Source organism: Balaenoptera borealis (assembly GCF_965194805.1).
Source record: "Balaenoptera borealis genome assembly, chromosome: 14".
NCBI lineage: Eukaryota > Metazoa > Chordata > Mammalia > Artiodactyla > Balaenopteridae > Balaenoptera > Balaenoptera borealis.
In genome coordinates, this window is record NC_138875.1 from 26,964,638 (window position 1) to 26,990,062 (window position 25,425).

The window sequence follows — 25,425 nt, forward strand, 5'->3', positions numbered from 1 at the left end:
CCCCAGCCTGACCTCAAGGTCTGGGAGGAGTCAGGCCCCAGGGCTGCCTTTGCTCTATCATCCAAATATGAACCCATTACCTGTAGCTTTGGTTTACTGCTTCTGGAACGGGAATAGCTACTTAGACCCCTGAACTGAAAAACTGGACAAGAGATAGAAGAGCACTTTGTATCAGGGAGAAAAAATTTATAACACACACACACAATATAGTTGTTTGCCACACGTATAAGGTAGCTAATAGGAGGACTATTCATTTTGGAAAAATAGAATAACAAAGAGGTCAAGTGACTCATGTGGTGTGCCTGACTCTGAAGTAGGGACGTTATTATCAGGCCGACTCACGTATACTGCTCTGGCACATGGCCATGCCATGCGGCGCAGGCGTGCCCAAACCTGCGACTGGGGCCAGATCACATGCGTTCAGCTCCCGTCTCTGACACTGACTAGCTGTGTGATCCTGGGCAACTTCCCTAACATCTCTGTGCCTCAGTTTCCTCCACCATAAAATAAGTTCACTGAATTAAAACACGTGAAGTGCCTAGAGCCATGCCTGGCATGAAGTTAGCTCCTTGTTAGCGCTGGCTGTGGTTGGGGCTTGGGAGAGCCCACCTTTCCTGTAGCTCATCACAGTGCCTGGAAAATGTACCATCAGACAGCAGTGTGCGCCATACGGATGATAGGTCGCTCATTCATGGCTAAATCCACAGGGCCTAGCAGAGTAAGCGCATAAATATTTTTTGAGTGAATAAATGAATGAAGGTATAAATGAAGGTGATGCAATCCATTCTCCTCTGTATTTAGATTCAGATTTTTTTCTCTCTTAGCAATTATGACATCACAAGGAAAGTCTCTGCCTCATCCCTTTCTCTTCCTTCCCTCCTGTGTTGATGTCCCACTTGGCGGGCTGCAGCTACTTCTGGCTCAGTCACTGATGAGTTCGGACTTTAAGTTCACTGCTGAGCATCTAAAAGCTTCCACTTCTCTTCTCATTTGCTCCAGAATCTAGGAGTCACCTGGACACCCCTCTCCCTATCAGCACTCCCTTCCCACCCATATCCAACCAATCTTGGAGAGTCGTGGAGAGGATCTCTTCTAAATAACTCTCAGATTAGCCCGGTCAACTTTGTCACCACTCAGCCCTTCCTTATTGCACCTTGCTTAGTGAACCAGTCTGGTCTCCCTGCTCCAGGCCCCTGAAATCCAATCCATCCTCCAGCTTTCCCCAATTAACCCATCCAAAGGTGGCCGAGTCACTCCCTCACTTCAACCTGTCAAGCTGCCCACCAATCCCAGATCTGGTCTGAGCCTTTCATGGGATTCACAAACCTTCACTGCCTGCCCAGCCAGCCTGCATAGAATGTCCCCCTGGGCCCCAGTTTCCAGAATGCTCCACACTTTCTCCTGTCTCCAAGTTTTTCCAAGCCTCTTCTCTGCATCTGTGCACATACGCACATAGGAAATACATAGTGCCGCTCTGTGGTTTTAACTTTTTACATAAAAGGCATCATCCTATATGCGTGCTTCTTGCAGGCAATGGGGTATCGTCGAAATCTATCTGTCAGGATAGTCAAACACAGATGTTGTTGTCTTGTTCTTTGTAACCACTGCACACATAACATTCCACACACGACATTGCCATGGTTATTAACCATTCCCTAAGCACTGTGGACACCGAGGTGGGTCCCAATTTTCCACTGTTAAAAATTATCCTGGGGCTTCCCCGGTGGCGCAGTGGTTGGGAGTCTGCCTGCCGGTGCAGGGGACACAGGTTCGAGCCCTGGTCTGGGAGGATCCCACATGCCGCGGAGCGACTGGGCCCGTGAGCCACAATTACTGAGCCTGTGCGACTGGAGCCTGTGCTCTGCAACAAGAGAGGCCGCGATGGTGAGGGGCCCGCGCACCGCAATGAAGAGTGGCCCCCGCTTGCCGCAGCTGGAGAGAGCCCTCGCACAGAGGCGAAGACCCAACACAGCCATGAATAAATAAATAAATAAATAAATTTAAATGACTTTGATTTGGATGAAAGGTTACCTTTAAAAAAAAAAAAAAAATTATCCTGCAATAAGCATCCTTGTGCACATATGAAGGTGTCCCCCCAGGACAGATGCAAAGTGGAATTGCTGTGTACCCATTTTTGCTCTAATGGACTCAGCCACTTGCCAGTGCCCCAAGGCCTGCACAGGCCCACACCCGCCATCAGCATCACACCATTCACCTGCACTTTGCTCAGCCCGCAGCCTGACCTGCCCTGGGTGCCTAGAAGGCCCAGCCCCCCAGCTTCAGCTTAACGCCTCCACCTGGCAAGTCTTGCCAACCCTGCCCCTAGTCCTCACGCAGGTGGCTGCTCCCACCACCTGGGCTGTCCTGAGGAGGAGCACAGGGCGTCCTATCATCCCTGGGTTCCCAGCACTCAGCACAGTGACTTAGCATATCTTTCAGAAGGGAAGTGGGTGTCATTCAGGGTCACCTCTCCCTCTTCCCCCTCCCCAGGCTCCTGCCAGCTGTGTTTTGACCCCACTTCACCCAAAGCCTAGAACTCCACATCTCACTGAGCAATCCTAAAAGACTGCAAGCACCCAAGAATGCAACGTCACATCACTAAAGATATAATCAGGGACACAGAGAAGGGCCAGTGTCACACCCCTGACAAAAATCCCTCATGAACCCACAGCCCAGGTGATATGCCCTGTGCTGTCCCCAGCCTGGCCTGGCCTCCACCACAGCGTCTCCCCTCTCTGCCTGCACTCCTGCGGCCTGACCTGGCTCCTCCAACTGCCAGCTTCCCCTGGGAATTTCAAGCCCCCTCTCATTATTCAGAAAGATTTCACCTCTTCCATAGCTCTTACCGTCCAGCCTCCCACCTGACCTCAAGCCAATACTCAGCATCACGAAGGATGTCCAGGTACCGGGCTGAGCACCCCACTCACACAGCTCGTCAGGGTCCATATTCCAAACACCCACAGGGCTTATCCCAAGAGGAGTCGGACTGCAAAACGGGGTCGTTGTGGAAGCGAGGCCTTGGAATACCAAACTCTCTGTGTTAGGGATTTGGGCCTGGAAGGCTCCTGGCTAGGAAGGGTCTGTTCAGCCCAACAATTGAGGGGGATGGAAGGTACTGGATGGATGGGGTTGGAGTGGGTGCAGGTGGGGAGCGCCCCGCCATCCAAGTCCACACATCTGGACTCCCCAGGCCGACACCTTCATCATCGAGGCTGCTGACCTGGGTGTCATCTACAAGATCAAACTCCGCCACGACAACACCAAATGGTGTGCAGACTGGTACGTGGAGAAGGTGGAGATCTGGAACGACACCAACGAGGACGAGTTCCTGTTCCTGTGCGGGCGCTGGCTGTCCCTGAAGAAGGAGGATGGGCGGCTTGAGAGGCTCTTTTATGAGAAGGTGCGTGAAAGGCAGCCGGGGGGCTTGGTTCAGCCATGGCCTGTTCTCCTCATACCTGGGGTGGCTCAGTGGAACCCAGGGTGCCAGAGATGTAATGGGCCTGGGTTGTGCTCCTCCGGACAGGAGTACACTGGGGACCGAAGCAGCAACTGCAGCAGCCCCGCTGACTTCTGGGAGATCACCCTGAGTTCCAAGATGGCCGACATCGACATCGCCACAGTGACAGGGCCCATGGCTGACTACATTCAGGAGGGCCCAGGTGAGTCAAGCAGAGAACTCATCAGAGGAGGAGCAGGCACATGGATGCGTTTCGGCTGTTCTTGGACAGGCCATGTGTTAAACCCCCACCATCATTTGACCTACATTTAACACTTTGTAATTTACACACAGTTTCCTCACATGTTGCCTATTTCCATCCCCACAATAACCCTGTGAACTGAGAGATGTTGACCTAAAACAAATAGATTGCCAGTCATTTCTCCAGTGAAAATGGGTTTATTCAGGATCAGCAGAGAATTGCAACTTGGAGTCTGCAACCAGGGCAAGCTATTCCCCATAGAGCAAGAATTGCTATTCTATGCAATTCCCCATAGAACAAGGGAAGGAGAACTCTTTTATAGAGGAGAAAATGAAGTTGGGAGGGCTGTAGTAAACAAAGAGTCCGTGGCTTTTCACTGGCTGAGTTGTTGCCAGGAGAGAAGAGGAGTCTTTCTTCTTCCTGTTGGGCTCTGCCTGTTGTCACAAGGCATGAGAGCTCCCCCTTCTGGTCTCCTGACTCTATTTAATTGAGGTTTCTATTTATTAATTTTTAACATTTTCTCCTCTTGATCAAGACCTTTCTATGAAAGTATCGCTGATCAAGAGTCAGGTCTTCTGGTTTCAGCAGCTTTTTGTCCCTTAATGTCAGGAAGGGCCTTTCCTGGGTATAATGTCCCATGTTGGAGAGAAAGTGTACAGATTGGAATCCTAATGAGATCACATTTGAGTAACAAGGAGGGGTAGGAGAGAGACCTCTCAAGCATTTTTTTAATCCAAAGTCTATGTTACAAAGATAATAGACTCTGGAGATTTTCTGAAGTGTTATGTCATCATCAAAGGTTTGGAAAGAAACTTCTGACAGACTTGATCTGGATATCTTGGGAAAGTTGTCTCATCAGATATTGTATGCTTCAATTCCAGGAAATATTTACTTTCATGTCACTAGATGATGTGCAAGTCCAGTCAGGATTTGGTTGCCTTCTTTGTCACATGAATCCAAGAGTCTATTCCCTGGAGTTTGGCAGCACAAGTGTTGGTTAGCAGTACTTGATAGGGGCCTCTCCAGCAAGATTGAAGATAGTCTTTCTGGAGATATCTTTTCCAAGAGACAAAATATCCAGGTTGTAAGGTGTGATGCTTAAGGTCTTCGTCCCCAGAAAGCACGCTGTGAAAAGATTGCTCTACAAAAAACATGATTATTTTTAACAAAAGCAGTATTAGAGTATCTCTCCTTTTATTGGCTGTGGATCAGAAAAAGCAGAAGCCAAGAGCTTTGGGTGTCCTGTGACTATCTCAAAGGGCGAGTGTTTGTGAGTTCCAAAAGGAGCGGATCTAAACTTTAGAAGGATCAATGGCAAAGCTTTTGGACAAGGTATTTGGAGGGTTTCTACAAATGTTGCCATTGAGTCTTAATAATGCCGTTAGTGCATTTGACTAAACCAGAGTATTGAGGGCTGTAAGCACAGTGAAGTAAAACCAGCCAAACAGTGCAGACTTGTCAAAGTACCTGACTAGCAAAATGAATTCCTCAATCACTATGAAGTTCGAGAGGAGTTGTCAGGTAGGGATAATCTTTTCCAAAAGGACTTTAGCCACAGAAGAGACAGTAACCTGTCTGCAAAGGAAGGCTTTAGTCCAGTGTGAAAACATACAGACCATGACTGAAAGATATTTATCTCCATGAGACGGAGGAAGTTGTATGAAATCCATTTACCAGACCTCAAATGGTCCAGTAGGAAGTTTAAAATGTCCAGGAGCAGTACAAACAGACTTCCCTGAGTTGTATTTCAGATAAGTGGAATAGTGAGGTAGGCACTTTTTGTGGCCTTGTTAATGATTCCTCACTAATATTGATTCATGGATGCTATCTTTTTGCCAGTAGACCAATGGTTTAATACATGTACAATGGTGATTAGTGGGAATTTTAGATCTCTAGTAGGACTGGGTTGTTATTTGGCCCAAATCAGAGCTTTCTCTTTTTATCAAACCAACAACTGTTGAATTTTCAATCTTGTTTTTCTTTTTTCTGAGGCCAATTGTTGGGCTTCTCTAGCCAGTTTCGCTATGTTATCATTTGGGGAAATATCCCTTTGGACCATGACAGAGGTTTGCCTGCTTTCAGTTCCTTTAAGGTCAGCATTCCTTGCAGAAATGTCAGCAAGGTGATTTCCCTCAGCTTCCAAAGAGTCAAGTTTACAATGCCTCAGAATCTTATCAATAGCTAAAACATTGCATCCAATAATTCCTGAACATAGGGATCATTTTAAATTTTATTTCCACTGGAAGTAAAGAAGCCATGCTCTTCCCACAACATTCCAAAAAAATCACAAGCTATTCCAAAAGCATATCTACTATCAGTATGAATATTGACAGTTTTGTCCTTGGTTAAATTACGAGCTCGTGTAAGATTGTAACCTATTGAGATCACTTTTGAGTAACCATATAAACCACAGGGCTGAAGTAGCCATAGGTAACAACATCAAAAGGAGTTGCAATCACATACCCAGCACAATATTTGTCATTGTCACCTTCTGAATAAGAACTATCAATGAACCATGAGAAGTCAACAATACCCAAAAGAATTTCCTGAAGATTATCAGGAGGAGTCAGGAGGCGACCCATCACCATTAAGCAGTGGTGAGGGACTTCATCACAGAGGGAGAGGAGAAGAGTAGCCAGGTTAAGGTTATTACAACGTAAAAGAGTTATGTGGGGACTTCCCTGGTGGCACAGTGGTTAAGAATCTGCCTGCCAATGCAGGGAACACGGGTTTGAGCCCTGGTCCGGGAAGATCCCACATGCCACGGAGCAACTAAGCCCATGCGCCACAACTACAGAGCCTGTGCTCTAGAGCCCACGTGCTACGACTACTGAAGCCTGCGTGCCTAGAGCCCGTGCTCTGCAACAAGAGAAGCTACCGCAGTGAGAAGCCCGTGCACCACAACAAAGAGTAGCCCCTGCTCGCCGCAACTAGAGAAAGCCTGCGTGCAGCAATGAAGACCCAACGCAGCCAAAAATAAATAAATAAATATATTTTTTTTTAAAAAAGAGTTATGTGAGGAGCAGTTAACAAAAGGACTTCATAGGAAGCAAAGTGGCTGACTTAGAAATGTTGCGTATGATGAGAATTCAGGAGGGCTTCTACTTCATGAGGTACAAAAATGGTTAAAGAAGATCCCACAATGATTTTCTCAGTAGCCCTTAACCAAAAAGGCAGTGGCTGTAATGTCTCTAAGGCAAAGGTGGTATCCCAGTGGCACAGGCTCCAGTTGCTGGCTACAATGCCCTATGGGCCAATGGCTGTCCTTGTGTTTTGGGGTAAATACCCCAGGGATAGCCTCTTCCTTTTCATACACAAAAAGGGAAAAGGAAATCTGATTTCCATTTGGGATGTCCAAGGGCAGGTGGGTTCATCAAACTCTCCTTTAAGGCCTTAAAAGCTATGTAACTGATTCTTCCCATAATATTAGGTCAGAGTTGTTATTGTTTAGTAAAACATACAGAGGTTTGGCCATAAGAGAGAAATTTGGAATCCAATTTTCGCAATAACAAAGTAGCCCAAGAAAACCAAGCAGTCAGTGCTTAGTTTGGGGTTTGGGGAAACTTGGGACCCCATGAAGTCTATCTGGAACTAGGTATAGCTCTTGTTCTGATATAAAATGCTGTAAATATTGAAACTAGGTTTGGACAAACTGCAACTTTTCTTTGGCAATCTTATGTCCCTTCAAGATTAAAAGCTTTAGCAAGTAGACACTGTCTTCTTATGAGGAAGCTTGAGAAGGAGAGAAAAGAAACAAATCATCCACGTATTGCAGCAAAATAGATCCCTATGGAAATTTATATCATCCAGATCAGGCTTCAGGATTTGTGAGAAATAAGGACTCCTAGAAAAACCCTGAAGCATTGCTGTCCAGGGGAATTGTTTTTCTTCCCAAGTGAATGCAAAAAGGTATTGGCTAGCTTCATCAACTGGAATACTAATTGATGTACTGCATAAATCATTTACAGTCAAGAATTTGTTCCAGTGGGAATGAATATTAGTAACATTTGAGGTTTAGGAACAATAGGGTGTTGAGGGATAACTATGTTTTCTATTGCTCGAGGTCCAAGACGAACCTCTACCCTTGATGCTTACGTTTTCTCACCAGCAAATGGGAGAGTTACAGGGGCTAGTACAAGAAATAATGAAGCCTTGAGCCTTGCAATCTTCTATTATTGACTCTATGCCTTGAAGGGCTTCTTCACTTATACGATATTGATTAATTCTGAGAAGAGATTTTTGGGAATCTATTTGAATCTTGGTGGGAGGTACACTGTGAATTTTTACCAGTATTGGTTGGAGGTTTTGCCCTTAAGGAAACTGGTAGCTGCTTCAATAGGGACAAATCATCAGTGTTTCCAGAATCATCTCTAGTACTGTCAGAGGTGGAACAAATAAAAAATGTCAAAGTGTCATTTAACTCATCTGGTTGGCTGCTTTGATGACTACTGTCAAGTTCTAGAATTATTTCCCCTTTGGGGGAGAAATTCCAACATGATACTTCTCTAAGAAGTCTTGGCCTAATAAATGCGAGTGGAGGAACAAAGGAGAGAAGGGTGTGTATTTCTCAAAGGGCCTAAACAAAAGGGAATAGGTTCAGAGACAGGAACCTCTTGAGGTTCATTAGAGATCCCCACTATTTGAAGTGTTTTAGTACTCTGGGGCAGGGGCTGCTTGAGTAGGGGGGTTGAGCATTGGGAGTGTGGCTCCGTGACAGTTAGGACTGGGAGAGATTCATTCCCAACCTGGAGAAATGTTTCTCCAAGCTGATTAAGGGGGAGGATTGGGAAGAGCTCCTGTATTTTCTGTGAGCCCTGTCACTGAGAACTGGGAGGACGTTGGAGGGCTGAAGGTGCCTGAAGCACTTAAATCTGTAGCAATCTCTTTTCCAATGTCCTGTATGTTTGCAATAATAGCAGAAACTAAAGGGTTTAGGTTTTGTTTAGGGGCCTTCAATTGTTGGAGATGAAGAATAAGAATTTTGGTGGTCCTCCTTTTAGGTGGCTCATCTAGAGTGCGAGAGAGCTGGTGTGCCAGGTTAACTAACCTGGAATGGACATAGTTTACCATTCCATCCTGGTCCTTTTTTGCTAGAAGTGAAAGTTTCCTGTTTAGCTATTAATAAACACAGAGTTAAAAGCTACTCAGGTGGAATCAATAATCTGAAGTCAATTATAATAGTTATGAACAGGTTCATCAGATTTTTGTGTGCAAGCCTGAATTTTGTTCCAATCAACAGGCTTTGGAAAAGCCTTAGGAATTGCCCAATGAAGTCACCTAGTGCTTGCCTGAGCCTGATCATATACCTCGTTTTATTGCACTTTGCTTTATTGTGCTTCACAGATATTGCGTTTTTTACAAATTGAAGGTTCGTGGCATCCCAGTGTAGAGCAAGTCTATCAGCGCCATTTTTCCAACAGTATTTGCTCCTTTCCTTGTCTTTGTGTCACATTTTGGTAATTCTTGCAATATGTCAAGCTTTTTCATTATTTGTTCTGGTGATCTGTGATGAGTGATCTTTGATGGTACTATTGTAATTGTTTTGGTGTGCTACAAACCTATATAAGATAGGTGAGCCAATATAAGATAGTGAACTTAATCAATAAATGTTGTGCATGTTCTGACTGCTCTACCAACCAGCCATTCCCTGCCTCCCTCTCCTGTGGCCTCCCTATTCCCAGAGACACAACAATATTGAAATTAGGCCAGTTAATGCCTACAATGGCCTTCTGAGTGGTCAATGAAAGGAAGTTGCAAATCTCTCACTTTAAGTCAAAAGCTTAAAATGACTAGGCTTAGTTAGGAAGGTATATTGAAAGCCAGGACAGTCTGAAAGCTAGGCCTCTTGCACCAAAGAGTTGTGAATGTAAAGAAAAAGTTCTTGAAGGAAATTATTATAAACATGCTACTCCAGTGAACACACGAATGATAAGAAAGTGAAACAGCCTTATTGCAAATATGGAGAAAGTTTTCATGGTCTGGATAGAAGATCAAACCAGCCACGACATTCCCTTAAGACAAAGGCTAATCCAGAGCAAGCCTTTAACTCTTCAATTCTATGAAGGCTGAGAGAGGTAAGGAAGCTGCAGAAGAAAAGTTTGAAATTAGCAGAGGTTGGTTCATGAGGTTTAAGGAAAGAAGCTGTCTCTATAACATCAGAGTGCAAGGTGAAGTAGCACGCGCTGATGTAGAAGCTGCAGCAAGTTATCCAGAAGATCTAGCTAAGGTAATGAAGGCAGCTACACTAAACAGATTTTCAATGTAGGCAAAACAGCCTTATATTGGAAGAAGATGCCATCTAGGACTTTTATAGCTAGAGAGAAGTCAATACCTGGCTTCAAAGCTTTAAAGAACAGCTGAATCTCTTGTTAGGGGCTCATGCAGCCAGTGATTTTAATTTGAAGCCAATTCTCATTCACCATTCTGAAAATCCTAGGGCCCTTAAGCGTTATGTTCAATCTACTTTGTCTGTGCTCTATAAATGGAACAACAAAGCCTGGATGACAGCACATCGCTTTACAGCATAATTTACTGAATATTTTAAGCCCACTGTTGAGACATACTGCTCAGAAAGAAAGCAAAAAAAGATTCTTTTCAAAATATTACTACTCATTGACAATGCACCTGGTCACCCAAGAGCTCTGATGGAGATGTACAGTGAGATTAATGTTGTTTTCATGCCTGCTAACACAACATCCATTCTGCAGCCCACGGATCAAGGAGTCATTTTGACTTTCAAGTCTTATTCTTTAATAAATACATTTTATAAGGCTATAGCTGGCATAGATACTGATTCCTTTATTAGATCTGGGCAAAGTGAACTGAAAGCCTCTGGAAAGAATTCACCCTTCTGGATGCCACTGAAAATATCTGTGATTCATGAGAAGAGGTCAAAATATCAGCATTAGCAGGAGTTTGAAAGAAGTTGACTCCAGCCCTCATGGATGACTTCGAGGGGTTCAAGACTTCAGTGGAGGAAGTAACTGCAGGTGTGGTGGAAATAGCAAGACAGCTAGAATTAGAGGTGGAACCTGAAAATGTGACTGAATTGCTGCAATCTCATGATAAAACTTTAGCAGATGTGAAGTTGCTTCTTATGGATGAGCAAAGAAAGTGGTTTCTTGAAAAGGAATCTACTCCTGGTGAAGATACTGTGAAGATTGTTGAAATGACAATATAAGATTTAGAATATTACTTAAACTTAGCTGATAAAGCAATAACAGGGTTTGAGAAAAGTGACTCCAATTTTGAAAGAAGTTCTACTGTGGGTAAAATGCTATCAGAGAGCATTGCACACTACAGAGAAATTGTTCATGAAAGGAAGAGTCAATCAATGTGGCAAACTTCACTGTTGTCTTATTTTAAGAAATTGCCCCAGCTGCCCCAGCCTTCAGCACCACCACCCTGACCAGTCAGAAGCCACCAACACTGAAGCAAGACCCTCCACCAGCAAAGGTTATGACTCACTGAAGGCTCAGGTGGTGGTTAGCATTTTTTGGCGATAAAGTATTTTTAAATTAAGGTATGTATTTTTTTTAGATATAATACAATTGCACATTTAATAGATTACAGTCTAGCATAAGCATAACTTTTATATCCACTGGGAAACCAAAAAATTTATGTGACTCACTTTATTGCAATATTTGCCTTATGGCAGTGGTCTGAAACTGCAATATCCTCAAGGTATTTCTATAGTGAGATAGCAGGATGGCTTCCCAGTTGTGAGTCTAGACACCTTTCAGGATTTTCCCAATTAACAGTTTTCTTTTTTAATAAATTTATTTATTTATTTATTTATTTATTTATTTATTTATTTATTTATGGCTGCGTTGGGCCTTTGTTTCTGCGTGTGGGCTTTCTCTAGTTGCAGCAAGCAGGGGCTACTCTTCGTTGCAGTGCATGGGCTTCTCATTGCAGTGGAGCACAGGCTCTAGGCGTGCGGGCTTCAGTAGTTGTGGCTCGTGGGCTCTAGAGCGCAGGCTCAGTAGTCGTGGCACACAGACTTAAGTTGCTCCGCGGCATGCAGGATCTTCCCAGACCAGGGATCGAACCCATGTTCCCTGCATTGGCAGGTGGTTCTTAACCACTGCGCCACCAGGAAAGCCCCAATTAACAGTTTTCATTCAGTGCTGGGCCTGGCCTTCACCACCAAGCATATGAACTAGCTGATATGTCAGAGAAACCAGGTTGATGAGTTTGAATGACTACATTCAATTCCTCCTCAAATCTGTAAGGATAATTGGTTACTTTGGGAAAATCTTTGACTATGGCTCAAAGTTCAGCTTTATTCCAGGGAATATAAGAAATTAAGGATTTAGGAGGGAGGAGATCAAGATGGTGGAGTAGGAGGAGACCAAGCTCAACTCCCGCTATGAACACATCAAAAATACATCTACATGTGGAGCAGTTCTCACTGAAAATAAACTGGAGGCTGGCAGAAAGACACTTATCAACCAAGGCTGTAAAGAAAGATCCACGTGGAAGTCAGGAAGGGGAGAATCGATCAGGTCAGGACCTGTGCCCTAGGAGGGGACACAGAAGAGGAGGGGATTACACAGGCTCAGAGATCCTCCTTGGGGAGTGAGCAGTTCAAGTCACATACTGGACACCCTTGCCCTGGGGTCTGACACCAAGGAGAGAACTTCCCTTAACTGGCTTGAAAACCAGTGGGACTAACATGAGGGCTGTAAGAAACCTAGACTCTGCACATAGGCTTGCTTACTCCCAGGGACAAGGCAGAGGAAGAAGAATGACACTTCCCAGGACTCCAGCCTGTTTCCCACACCGAGCACCCACTCCACTCCTCTAGCTCCAGTGCAGCTCCACTAGGGTGAAGGCTGTCATTGCCGAGGAAAGTGTGCAATTTTGTGGGGGACAGAGCCAACCTGGACCTGGCACTTCATCTGAATAGGGTGAGCGTGGCCATTACTGGCACTCGCAGAGATGGTGGATCAAGAGCACACTGGAGCTCCGACCGATGTACCAGGACCAGCCAGTGCATGCCCTGGCCCACACTGGGTGCCCACTCTGACCTCTCTTGCTCCAACACTACTCCCCTCTTGGATAAAGGTGCTAATGCTAGGAGGGGAGAGAACCCACTTAGAAGGAACGGAACCAGTTTGCACCTGACCCTCAGGACTTCTGCCTCAGCACCCTGACACCTGACCCCAACCCCAAGAGGATGGTGTTGGCCACTGAGCATAGCAGAAGTCCTGGCTCATAACTGGCTCTGGCTCTAGCCTCTGCATCTCCAACCCCACTTCTCACCAAGGCGATAGCTGCCAGCACACCCCAGGGGACGACATGACTTGTGCTGACTTCAGATCCAGCTCTCTCCCCAAAGCCATTGGGCACACACAGACTGCATAGGATTGCTCCCACACAAGGACACCCCTTCAAGACTGGGATAGGTAACTGTTTTACCCAATTTCATAGAGACAGAGAAAGTTAAGCAAAATGCGAAGACAGAGGAATGTGTTTCAAATGAAAGAACAAGAAAGAAACTCTGAAAAAACAACTAATAAAACAGAGGTAAATAATTTACCAGATGAAGAGTTCAAAGCATTAGTAATAAGAATGCTAACTGAACTAAGGGAAAAAAATGGATGAACACAGTGAAAATTTTAACAAGCAACTAGAAAATATAAAAATAGAACCAATTAGAGCTGAAGAATACGATAACAAATGAAAAACACACTAGAAGGAACTAACAGCAGACGAGGTGATACAGAAGAATGCAGAAGTGATCTGGAAGATAGAATAATGGAAATCCAATGAAAACAGCAAAAAGAAAATCAAATTTTAAAAAATGGGAAGAGTTTAAGGGACCTCTGAGAGAACATCAAGCACACTAACACTCACATTATAAAGATCCCAGAAGGAGAAGGGAGAGAAAAAGGTCAAAAATGTATTTAATGAGAGTATGGCTGAAAACTTTCTGAACCTGATAAATGAAACAGATATCCAGATACAGGAAACCCTGAAAGTCCCAAACGAGATGAACCCAAAGAGACCCACAGCAAGACATATAATAACAATGGCAAAAGTTAAAGGTAAAGAGAGAATTCTAAAGGCAGCAAGAGAAAAACAGAGTCACATATTGTAAATCAACTATACTTTAATTAAAAAAAAAAAAGTACCAGACACTGTGGAAAAAAAGAGTCACATACAAAGGAACCCCCATAAGGCTACCAGCTGATTTTTCTGCAGACACTTTGTAGACCGGAAGGGAGTGGCATGATATATCTGAAATGCTGAAAGGGAAAAACCTACAACATAGGGCACTCTACCAAGCAAGATTATCATTCTTGCTGGAGAGATAAAGAACTTCTCAGACAAACAAAAATTAAAAGTTCATAAATACTAAACTGGCCCTAAAAGAAATGTTAAAGGGTCTTCTCTAAGTGGAAAAGAAAAGGCTGCAGAGACTTCAAGATGGCGGAGGAGTAAGACGTGGAGTTCACCTTCCTCCCCACAAATACATCAGAAATACATCTACATGTGGAACAACTCCTACAGAACACCTACTGAACACTGGCAGAAGACCTCAGACCTCCCAAAAGGCAAGAAACTCCCCACGTACCTGGGTAGGGCAAAAGAAAAAAGAAAAAACAGAGACAAAAGAATAGGGACAGGACCTGCACCAGTGGGAGCTGTGAAGGAGGAAAGGTTTCCACTCACTAGGAAGCCCCTTTGTGGGCGGAGACTGTGGGTGGTGGGGGGGAAGCTTCGAAGCCACGGAGGAGAGCGCAGCAACAGGGGTGCGGAGGGCAAAGCGGAGAGATTCCTGCACAGAGGATCGGTGCCGATCAGCGCTCATCAGCCTGAGAGGCTTGTCAGCTCACCTGCCAGGGCGGGCGGGGGCTGGGAGCTGAGGTTCGGGCTTCGGAGGTCGGATCCCAGGGAGAGGACTGGGGTTGGCTGCGTGAACACAGCCTGAAGGGTCTAGTGTGCCACAGCTATAGCCGAGAGGGAGTCCAGGAAAAAGTCTGGACCTACCTAAGAGGCAAGAGACCATTGTTTCAGGGTGCGCGAGGAGAGGGGATTCAGAGCACCACCTAAACAAGCTCCAGAGACGGGCGCGAGCCGTGGCTACCAGCGCAGACACCAGAGACAGGCATGAAATGCTAAGGCTGCTGCTGCAGCCACCAAGAAGCCTGTGTGCAAGCACAGGTCACTCTCCACACCTCCCCTCCCGGGAGCCCATGCAGCCCGCCACTGCCAGGGTCCCATCATCCAGGGACAACTTCCCCGGGAGAACACACGGCGCACCTCAGGCTGTTGCAACGTCACACTGGCCTCTGCCGCCGCAGGCTTGCTCCGCATTCCATACCCCTTCCTCACCCCGGCCTGAGTGAGCCAGAACCCCCTAATCAGCTGCTACTTTAACCCCGTCCTCTCTGAGCAAAGAACAGATGCCCTCAGGCGACCTACACGTAGAGGCGGGGCCAAATCCAAAGCTGAACCCCGGGAGCTGTGCGAACAAAGAAGAGAAAGGGAAATCTCTCCCAGCAGCCTCAGAAGCAGCGGATTAAAGCTCCACAATCAACCTGATGTACCCTGCCACTGTGGAATACCTGAATAGACAACGGATCATCTCAAATTGAGGAGGTGGACTTTGGGAGCAACTGTAGACTTGGGGTTTGCTTTCTGCAAATAATTTGTTTCTGGTTTTATGTTCACCTTAGTTTAGTATTTAGAATTTATTATCGTTGGAAGATTTGTTTATTGATTTGGTTGCTCTCTTCCTTTTTTTATATATATAGACATATATATTTTTCCTTTTTCTCTTTTTGTGAGTGTCTATGTGTATGCTTCTTTGTGTGAATTTGTCTGAATAGCTTTGCTTTTACGCTTTATCCTAGGGTTCTGTCTGTCCTTTTTTTTTTTTTTCAAGTATAGTTTTTAGCACTTGTTATCACTGGTGGATTTGTTTTTTGGTTTGGTTGCTCTCTTCTTTCTTTCTTTTTTTTTATTACTTTTTAACTTTTAAATTTTTAATAATTTTTTTATTTTAATAACTTTATTTATTTTATTTTATTTTTCTTTCTTTCTTTTTTTCTCCCTTTTCTTCTGAACCATGTGGCTTACAGGGTCTTGGTGCTCCAGCTGGGTGTCAGGCCTGTGCCTCTGACGTGGGAGAGCTGAGTTCAGGACATTGGTCCACCAGAGACCTCCTGGCTCCATGTAATATCAAACAGTGAAAGTGCTCCCAGAGATCTCCATCTCAACGCTAACACCCAGCTCCACTCAATGACCAGCAAGCTACAGTGCTAGACACCCTATACCAAACAACTAGCAAGACATGAACACAACCCCACCCATTAGCAGAGAGGCTGCCTAAAATCATAATAAGGTCACAGACACCCCAAAACACACCACCAGACATGGACCAGCCCACCATTTACATTTAAGGTAGTTATCGATCGTGGAGCTGGGAGGCCTCTGGTGGACCAATGTCCTGAACTTGGTTCTCCCACCTCAGAGGCACAGCCCTCATGCCTGGGTGGAGCACCAAGAGCCTGTCATCCACACGGCTCAGAATAAGAGGGAGAAAAAAAGAAAGAAAGAATGAAAAAGGTAAAATAAAATAAAATAAAATAATTTAAAAAAATAATTATTAAAAAAAAATTTTAAGTAATAAAAATAAAAGAAAGAAAGAAAGAAGAGAGCAACCAAACCAAAAAACAAATCCACCAATGATAACAAGCGCTAGAAACTATACTAAAAAAAAGGGGGGAAAATTTAAAAAACGGGCAGACAGAACCCTAGGACAAATGGTAAAAGCAAAGCTATACAAACAAAATCACACACAGAAGCATACACATACACACTAAGAAAAAGAGAAAAAGGGGAAATATATATATATATATATCATTGCTCCCAAAGTCCACCTCCTCAAGTGTCCATCGACAGATGAATGGATAAAGAAGATGTGGCACATATATACAATGGAATATTACTCAGCCATAAAAAGAAATGAAATTGAGTTATTTGTAGTGAGGTGGATGGACCTAGGGTCTGTCATACAGAGTGAAGTAAGTCAGAAAGAGAAAAACAAATACCATATGCTAACACATATATATGGAATCTAAAAAAAAAAAAAAATGGTCATGAAGAACCTAAGGGCAAGACGGGAATAAAGATGCAGACCTACTAGAGAATGGACTTGAGGACACTGGGAGGGGGAAGGGTAAGCTGGGACAAACTGAGAGAGTGGCATGGACATATATACACTACCAAACGTAAAATAGATAGCTAGTCGGAAGCAGCCACATAGCACAGGGAGATCAGCTCGGTGCTTTGTGACCACCTAGAGGGGTGAGATAGGCAGTGTGGGAGGGAAGGAGATGCAAGAGGGAAGAGATATGGGGATATATGTATATGTATAACTGATTCACTTTGTTATACAGCAGAAACTAACACACCATTGTAAAGCAATTATACTCCAAAAAAGATGTTTTTAAAAATGTAAATGGATTAAATGCTCCAACCAAAAGACAGAGACTGGCTGAATGGATACAAAAACAAGACCTGTATATATGCTGTCTCCAAGAGACCCACTTCAGATCTAGGGACACATACAGACTGAAAGTGAGGGGATGGAAAAAGATATTCTATGCAAATGGAAATCAAAAGAAAGCTGGAGAAACAATTCTCATATCAGACAAAATAGACTTTAAAATAAAGACTATTATAAGAGACAAAGAAGGACACTACATAATGATCAAGGGATCAATCAAGAAGAACACATAACAATTGTAAATATTTATGCACCTGACATAGGAGCACCTCAGTACATAAAGCAAATGCTAACAGCCATAAAAGGGGAAATCAACAGTAACACAATCATAGTAGGGGACTTTAACACCCCACTTTCACCAATAGGCAGATCATCCAATATGAAAATAAATAAGGAAACACAAGCTTTAAATAATACATGTAAAAAGATGGACTTAATTAATATTTGTAGAACATTCCATCTAAAAACAACAGAATACACTTTCTTCTCAAGTGCTCATGGAACATTCTCTAGGATAGATCATATCTTGGGTCACAAATCAAGCCTTGGTAAATTTAAGAAAATTGAGGGCAGAAGCAAGAAGAACTACAATCCTGCAGCCTGTGGAGCAAAAACCACATTCACAGAGAGATAGACAAGATGAAAAGGCAGAGGGCTATGTAGCAGATGAAGGAAGAAGATAAAACCCCAGAAAAACAACTAAATGAAATGGAGATAGGCAATCTTCCAGAAAAAGAATTCAGAATAATGATAGTGAAGATGATCCAGGACCTCAGAAAAAGGATAGAGGCAAAGATCGAGAAGATGCAAGAAATGTTTAACAAAGACCTAGAAGAATTAAAGAATAAGCAAACAGATATGAACAATACAATAATTGAAATGAAAAATACACTAGAAGGAATCAACAGCAGAATAACTGAGGCAGAAGAACGGATAAGTGACCTGGAAGACAGAATGGTGGAATTCACTGCTGTGGAACAGAATAATGAAAAAAGAATGAAAAGAAATGAACACAGACAAAGAGACCTCTGGGACAACATTAAATGCAACAACATTTGCATTATAGGGGTCCCAGAAGGAGAAGAGAGAAAGAAAGGACCTGAGAAAATATTTGAAGAGATTATAGTCGAAAATTTCCCTAACACGGGAAAAGAAATAGCCACCCAGGTCCAGGAAGCACATAGAGTCCCATACAGGATAAACTCAAGGAGAAACACGCCAAGACACATAGTAATCAAACTGGCAAAAAATAAAGACAAAGAAAAATTATTGAAAGCAGCAAGGGAAAAACGACAAATAACATACAAGGGAACTCCCATAAGGTTAACAGTTGATTTCTCAGCAGAAACTACACAGGCCAGAAGGGAGTGGCATGATATACTTAAAGTGATGAAAGAGAAGAACCTACAACCAAGATTACTCTATCCAGCTAGGATCTCATTCAGATTCGATGGAGAAACCAAAAGCTTTACAGACAAGCAAAAGTTAAGAGAATTTAGCACCACCAAACCAGCTCTACAACAAATGCTAAAGGAACTTCTCTAACTGGGAGACACAAGAGAAGAAAAGGACCTACAAAACCAAACCCAAAACAATTAAGAAAATGGTCATAGGAACATACCTATCGATAATTACCTTAAACCTGAATGGAGTAAATGCTCCAACCAAAAGACACAGGCTTGCTAAATGGGTACAAAAACAAGACCCACATATATGCTGTCTACAAGAGACCCACTTCAGACCTAGGGACACATACAGACTGAAAGTGAGGGGATGGAAAAAGATATCCCATGCAAATGGAAATCAAAACAAAGCTGGAGTAGCTATACTCATATCAGATAAAATAGACTTTAAAATAAAGAATGTTACAAGAGACAAGGAAGGACACTACAAAATGATCAAAGGATCAATCCAAGAAGAAGATATAACAATTATAAATATATATGCACCCAACGTAGGAGTACCTCAACACATAAGGCAACTGCTAACATCTCTAAAAGAGGAAATCAACAGTAACACAATAATAGTGGGGGACTTTGACACCTCACTTACACCAATGATCATGACAGATCATACAAAACAGAAAATTAATAAGGATACACAAGTTTAAATGACACAATAGATCAGATAGATTTAATTGATATTTATAGGACATTCCATCCAAAAACAGCAGATTACACTTTCTTCTCAAGTCCTCACAGAACATTCTCCAGGATAGATCACACCTTGGGTCACAAATCAAGCCTCAGTAAATTTAAGAAAATTGAAATCATATCAAGCATCTTTTCTGACCACAATGCTATGAGATTAGAAATCAATTAGAGGGAAAATAAAGTAAAAAACACAAACACATGGATGGTAAACAATACGTTACTAAATAACCAAGAGATCACTGAAGAAATCAAAGAGGAAATCAAAAAATACCTAGAGACAAATGACAATGAAAACACGACGATCCAAAACCTATGGGATGCAGCAAAAGCAGTTCTAAGAGGGAAGTTTATAGCTATACAAGTTTACCTCAAGAAACAAGAAAAATCTCAAATAAACAATCTAACCTTACACCTAAAGGAACTGGAGAAAGAAGAACAAACAAAACCCAAAGTTAGCAGAAGGAAAGAAATCATAAAGATCAGATCAGAAATAAATGAAATAGAAACAAAGGAAACAATAGCAAAGATCAATAAAACTAAAAGCTGGTTCTTTGAGAAGATAAACAAAATTGATAAACCATTAGCCAGACTCACCAAGAAAGAGGGAGAGGACTCAGATCACTAAAATTAGAAATGTAAAAGGAGACGTTACAACAGACACCGCAGAAATACAAAGCATCCTAAGAGACTACTACAAGCAACTCTATGCCAATAAAATGGAAAACCTGGAAGAAATGGACAAATTCTTAGAAAGGTATAACCTTCCAAGATGGAACCAGGAAGAAATAGAAAATATGAACAGACCAATCACAAGTAATGAAATTGAAACTGTGATTTAAAATCTTCCAGCAAACAAAAGTCCAGGACCAGATGGCTTCACAGGTGAATTCTATCAAGCATTTAGACAAGAACTAACACCCATCCTTCTCAAACTCTTCCAAAAAATTGCTGGGGAAGGAAAACTCCTAAACTCATTCTATGAGGCCACCATCACCCTGATACCAAAGCCAGACAAAGATACTACAAAAAAAGAAAAGTACAGACCAATATCACTGATGAATATAGATGCAAAAATCCTCAACAAAATACTAGCAAACAGAATCCAACAACACATTAAAAGGATCATACACCATGATCAAGTGGGATTTATCCCAGGGATGCAAGGATTCTTCAATATATGCAAATCAATCAATGTGATACACCATATTAACAAATTGAAGAATAAAAACCATATGATCATCTCAATAGATGCAGAAAAAGCTTTTGACAAAATTCAACAGCCGTTTACGATAAAAACTCTCCAGAAAGTGGGCATAGAGGGAACCTACCTCAACATAATATAGGCCATATACGACAAACCCACAGCAAACATCATTCTCAATGGTGAAAAACTGAAACCATTTCCTCTAAGATCAGGAACAAGACAAGGATGTCCACTTTCACCACTATTATTCAACATAGTTTTGGAAGTCCTAGCCATGGCAATCAGAGAAGAAAAAGAAATAAAAGGAATACAAATTGGAAAAGAAGAAGTAAAACTGTCACTGTTTGCAGATGACTTGATACTATACATAGAGAATCCTAAAGATGCCACCAGAAAACTACTAGAGCTAATCAATGAATTTGGTAAAGTTTCAGTATACAAAATTAATGCACAAAAATCTCTTGCACTCCTATACACTAATGATGAAAAATATGAATGAGAAATTAAGAAAACACTCCTATTTACCATTGCAACAAAAAGAATAAAATACCTAGGAATAAACCTACCTAGGGACACAAAAGACCTGTATGCAGAAAACTATAAGACACTGATGAAAGAAATTAAAGATGATACCAACAGATGGAGAGATATACCATGTTCTTGGATTGGAAGAATCAATATTGTGAAAATGACTATACTACCCAAAGCAATCTACAGATTCAGTGCAATCCCTATCAAATTACCAATGGCATTTTTTTACAGAACTAGAACAAAATATCTTAAAATTTGTATGGAGACACAAAAGACCCCGAATAGCCAAAGCAGTCTTGAGGGGAAAAAGCAGAGCTGGAGGAATCAGACTCCCTGACTTCAGACTATACTACAAAGCTACAGTAATCAAGACAATATGGTACTGGCACAAAAACGGAAATATAGATCAATGGAACCAGATAGAAAGCCCAGAGATAAACCCACGCACCTATGGTCAACTAATCTATGACAAAGGAGGCAAGGATATACACTGGAGAAAAGACAGTCTCTTCAATAAGTGGTGCTGGGAAAACTGGAAAGCTACATGTAAAAGAATGAAATTAGAACACTCCCTAACACCATACACAAAAATAAACTCAAAATGAATTAGAGACCTAAATGTAAGACCGGGCAGTATAAAACTCTTAGCGGAAAACATAGGAAGAACACTCTTTGACATAAATCACAGCAAGATCTTTTTTGATCCACCTCCTAGAGTAATGGAAATAAAAACAAAAATAAACAAATGAGACCTAATGAAAGTTCAAAGTTTTGGCACAGCAAAGGAAACCATAAACAAGATGAAAAGACAGCTCTCAGAATGGGAGAAAATATTTGCACATGAATCAGCAGACAAAGGATTAATCTCCAAAATATATAAACAGCTCATGCAGCTCAATATTAAAAAAAACAAACAACCCAATCCAAAAATGGGCAGAAGACCTAAATAGACATTTCTCCAAAGAAGACATACAGATGGCCAAGAAACACATGAAAAGCTGCTCAACATCACTAATTATTAGAGAAATGCAAATCAAAATTATAATGAGGTATCACCTCACACCAGTTAGAATAGGCATCATCAGAAAATCTACAAACAACAAATGCTATAGGGGGTGTGGAGGAAAGGGAACCCTCTTGCACTGTTGGTGGGAATATAAATTGATACAGCCACTATGGAGAACAGTATGGAGATTCCTTAAAAAACTAAAAATAGAATTCCCATGTGACCCAGCAATCCCACTACTGGGCACATACCCTGAGAAAATCATAATTCAAAATGAGTCATGTACCACAATGCTCATAGCACCTCTATTTACAAAAGCCAGGACAAGGAAGCAACCTAAGTGTTCATCGACAGATGAATGGGTAAAGAAGATGTGGCACATGTGTACAATGGAATATTACTCCACCATAAAAAGAAACGAAATTGAGTTATTTGTAGTGAGGTGGATGGACCTAGTGTCTGTCATACAGAGTGAAGTAAGTCAGAAAGAGAAAAACAAATAACATATGCGAACACATATATATATGGAATCTAAAAAAAAAAAAAAGGTTCTGAAGAACCTATGGGCAGGACAGGAATAAAGACGCAGATGTAGAGAATGGACCTGAGGACATGAGGAGGGGGAAGGGTAAGATGCGACGAAGTGAGAGAGTGGCATGGACATATATACACTACCAAATGTAAAATCGATAGCTAGTGGGAAGCAGCCACATAGCACAGGGAGATGAGCTCGGTGCTTTGTGACCACCTAGAGGGGTGGGATAGGGAGGGTAGGAGGGAGACGTGGGAGGGAGACCCAAGAGGGAGGAGGTATGGGGATATATGTGTATGTTGTATGTATCGCTGATTCACTTTGTCATAAAGTAAAAACTAGCACACCATTGTAGAGCAATTATAGTCCAATAATGGTGTTAAAAAAAAAAGCTGCAGCAAGAAGTAAGAACTTCTAGGAAAGGAAAAATCCCACTAGTAAAGGCAAATAAATACTATAATAGCTAAAAGATAGACATGAAGATATAAAATATGACATCAAAAACACAAAATATGGGGGAGAGGAGTAAAAAAAATGTAGATCTTTTAGGCAGTATTTGAACTTAAATGACTACCAGTTTAAAACAAAGTAGATATAGTTATGGGTCAACATATCCAAACCCCAAGATAACCACAAATCAAAAACCTACAATAGATACACAAAAAACTAGAGAGAAAGGAACACAAGCAAATCATCAAACCAAAAGGGAAGAAACTAAAAGAAGAAGAAAAGAACAAAGAACTACAAGAAAACAGAAAACAAGTAACAAAATGACATAGCTATCGATAATCACTTTAAATGTCAATGGATTAAATGCACCAATCAAAAGACATAGGGTGGCTGGTTGGATTAAAAACAACAAGACCCATCTATACTGCTACTTAGAAAAGACTCATTTGCAGAGAGGCAATTTTAGGCTTATGATAATGTTTGAAAGCCTCAAAGTACCAATCTAAATACACATTCTGTTCAGTTCTAGAAATTTTAGCACTATTGTATACCAATTTGGTTTATTAAAAAATTCAGTTTGGGCATTTCAGAAGTTCCATTTGGCCATTGATATTCTAAATTGCCTTTGGTCAGGTAGATCCATTTAGTTAGAAATGTGTATGAGGAAGGACTGAGGTTTTCACACATAAAATTGACCAGATCCCCTGTAGGAGGGGTGCCCTCAAAATATTTAGATAACTGGGATCCTATTTCTCAGAGGTTTTTCTATAGAGTAAAAGAATAATTTTTAAACAGCTTAAAAAACTCAACCATCTTACATTTTAAACAACTCAATTCAATAGCTTAAACAGTTCAAATATCTCAAACAGCTTGCAAAGGAACTGCAGGCCTAATACTAGCCAGTTCTAAGGGAACAGGTTGGTCCTGGAGGAGCGAGGCCAAAGGCTTCTCAGCCCACTTCTCATAGAACAAGCCCTACTCCAAAGGAATGGGTCAAAGGCTGAAACAGCACAGTTGCAATGAAACAGCCCCTGTTCCAAAGGGAACAGGTTGAAACCTAACCAGTTTCAGTTGAAAGAGTCTGATCTCAAAATCTGACCAAGGTGGCAAATGAGTACTCGTATACGGAACAAGGCCTTAACCAGAAAGGACAAAACCTTAAAATAGATCCCAGATAAAGCCTGGAAAGCTTCAAATGCAAAGAGAGTATGAGCTCAGATCCAGGAAAAAGACATGCCTTCAAACTCCAGGGTTGACAAGAAAAGCAGTGGGCACAATGGGCTCAATTGTGGGTATCTCACCTGTTTGCTCACCAGCCCCAGACCTGTCGGGGCTCTTCTCTGGATCCCTGTATGAGCCACCAAAATGTTGACCTAAAACAAATAGACTGCCAGTTATTTCTCTAGCAAAATGGGTTTTTTGGGATCAGCAGAGAATTGCAATTCGGAGTCTGCAACCCTGGCAAACTACATGCAAGTCCCCACACAGCAAGGGAGGAGAACTCTTGGAAAAGGCAGTTGGGAGAGCTGTAGTAAACAAAGAGTTCAGGACTTTTCATTGACTGAGTTGTTGCCAGGAAAGAAGTGGAGTCTTTCTTTTTCCTGTTGGATGCTGCCATCATCATAGGGAGTGAGAGCTCCCCCTTCTGGTCTCCAGACTCTATTTAATTGACGTTTTTGTTTATTAATTTTGTTTACAGGGGGCAGCAATTAGCCTCCTTTACAGATGGGGAAACAAAGGCTAAGAGAAGTTAGGATGATGATATCCTTAATCTGCTGATCTACCACCAGGAGGGTATCATCCTAAACTCTGCCCTCACCCAGACTCCCAAGAAATAGATTCAGCCCAGAGAGCCTAGGACAATTCTCATGAGACAGAAATCAAGAGCAGCAATGAGAATTCCTTGTATGTTGTTTAGGACTCAGCCATGCAAATTTTAGGCATGACCAGTGTCGGGGGGTAGGAAGTAGAAGTCCTGAGCTGGTTTTTTTGGAGTTTTAAGTTCCATTTCTGGCTCTGACAAGAAAATGTGTGGCCTTGAACAAATCACTCTTTTAGCTTCAGTTTTTTCCTGCTCCTTAAAACAATATTGTAATCCCCTGAGAAGTTCATTTTTTCCAACCAGATTTTTGAGATAAGGCAGTTGTATATTTTTCTGTTGGACATTTAAATCCACTGCTTTTCTGTTCAGTTCTCTTAGATATAAGAGTATGTCAACCACTATATTTTTCTCCAGAAGACCACATGGAGGGTCTGTGGGGTTGGGCAGAGAGAACCAATATTTTTATACTCTACCTTCTTAGACAGGACCCACAAGAAAGTGCTTCTC

At 42.2% G+C, this 25,425-nt stretch overlaps 1 protein-coding gene across 1 annotated transcript in view; it reads left to right on the top strand.

Annotated features, from left to right (window-relative positions):
• The window catches only part of LOXHD1 (lipoxygenase homology PLAT domains 1), a 218,633-nt gene that overhangs the window by 148,451 nt on the left and 44,757 nt on the right, over positions 1 to 25,425 (top strand). The window contains exons 30-31 of the mRNA XM_082353369.1: positions 3,191 to 3,400; positions 3,524 to 3,659. Of these exons, the coding sequence (XP_082209495.1) occupies positions 3,191 to 3,400; positions 3,524 to 3,659 (346 nt within the window). The remainder of the gene's footprint in view (positions 1 to 3,190; positions 3,401 to 3,523; positions 3,660 to 25,425) is intronic.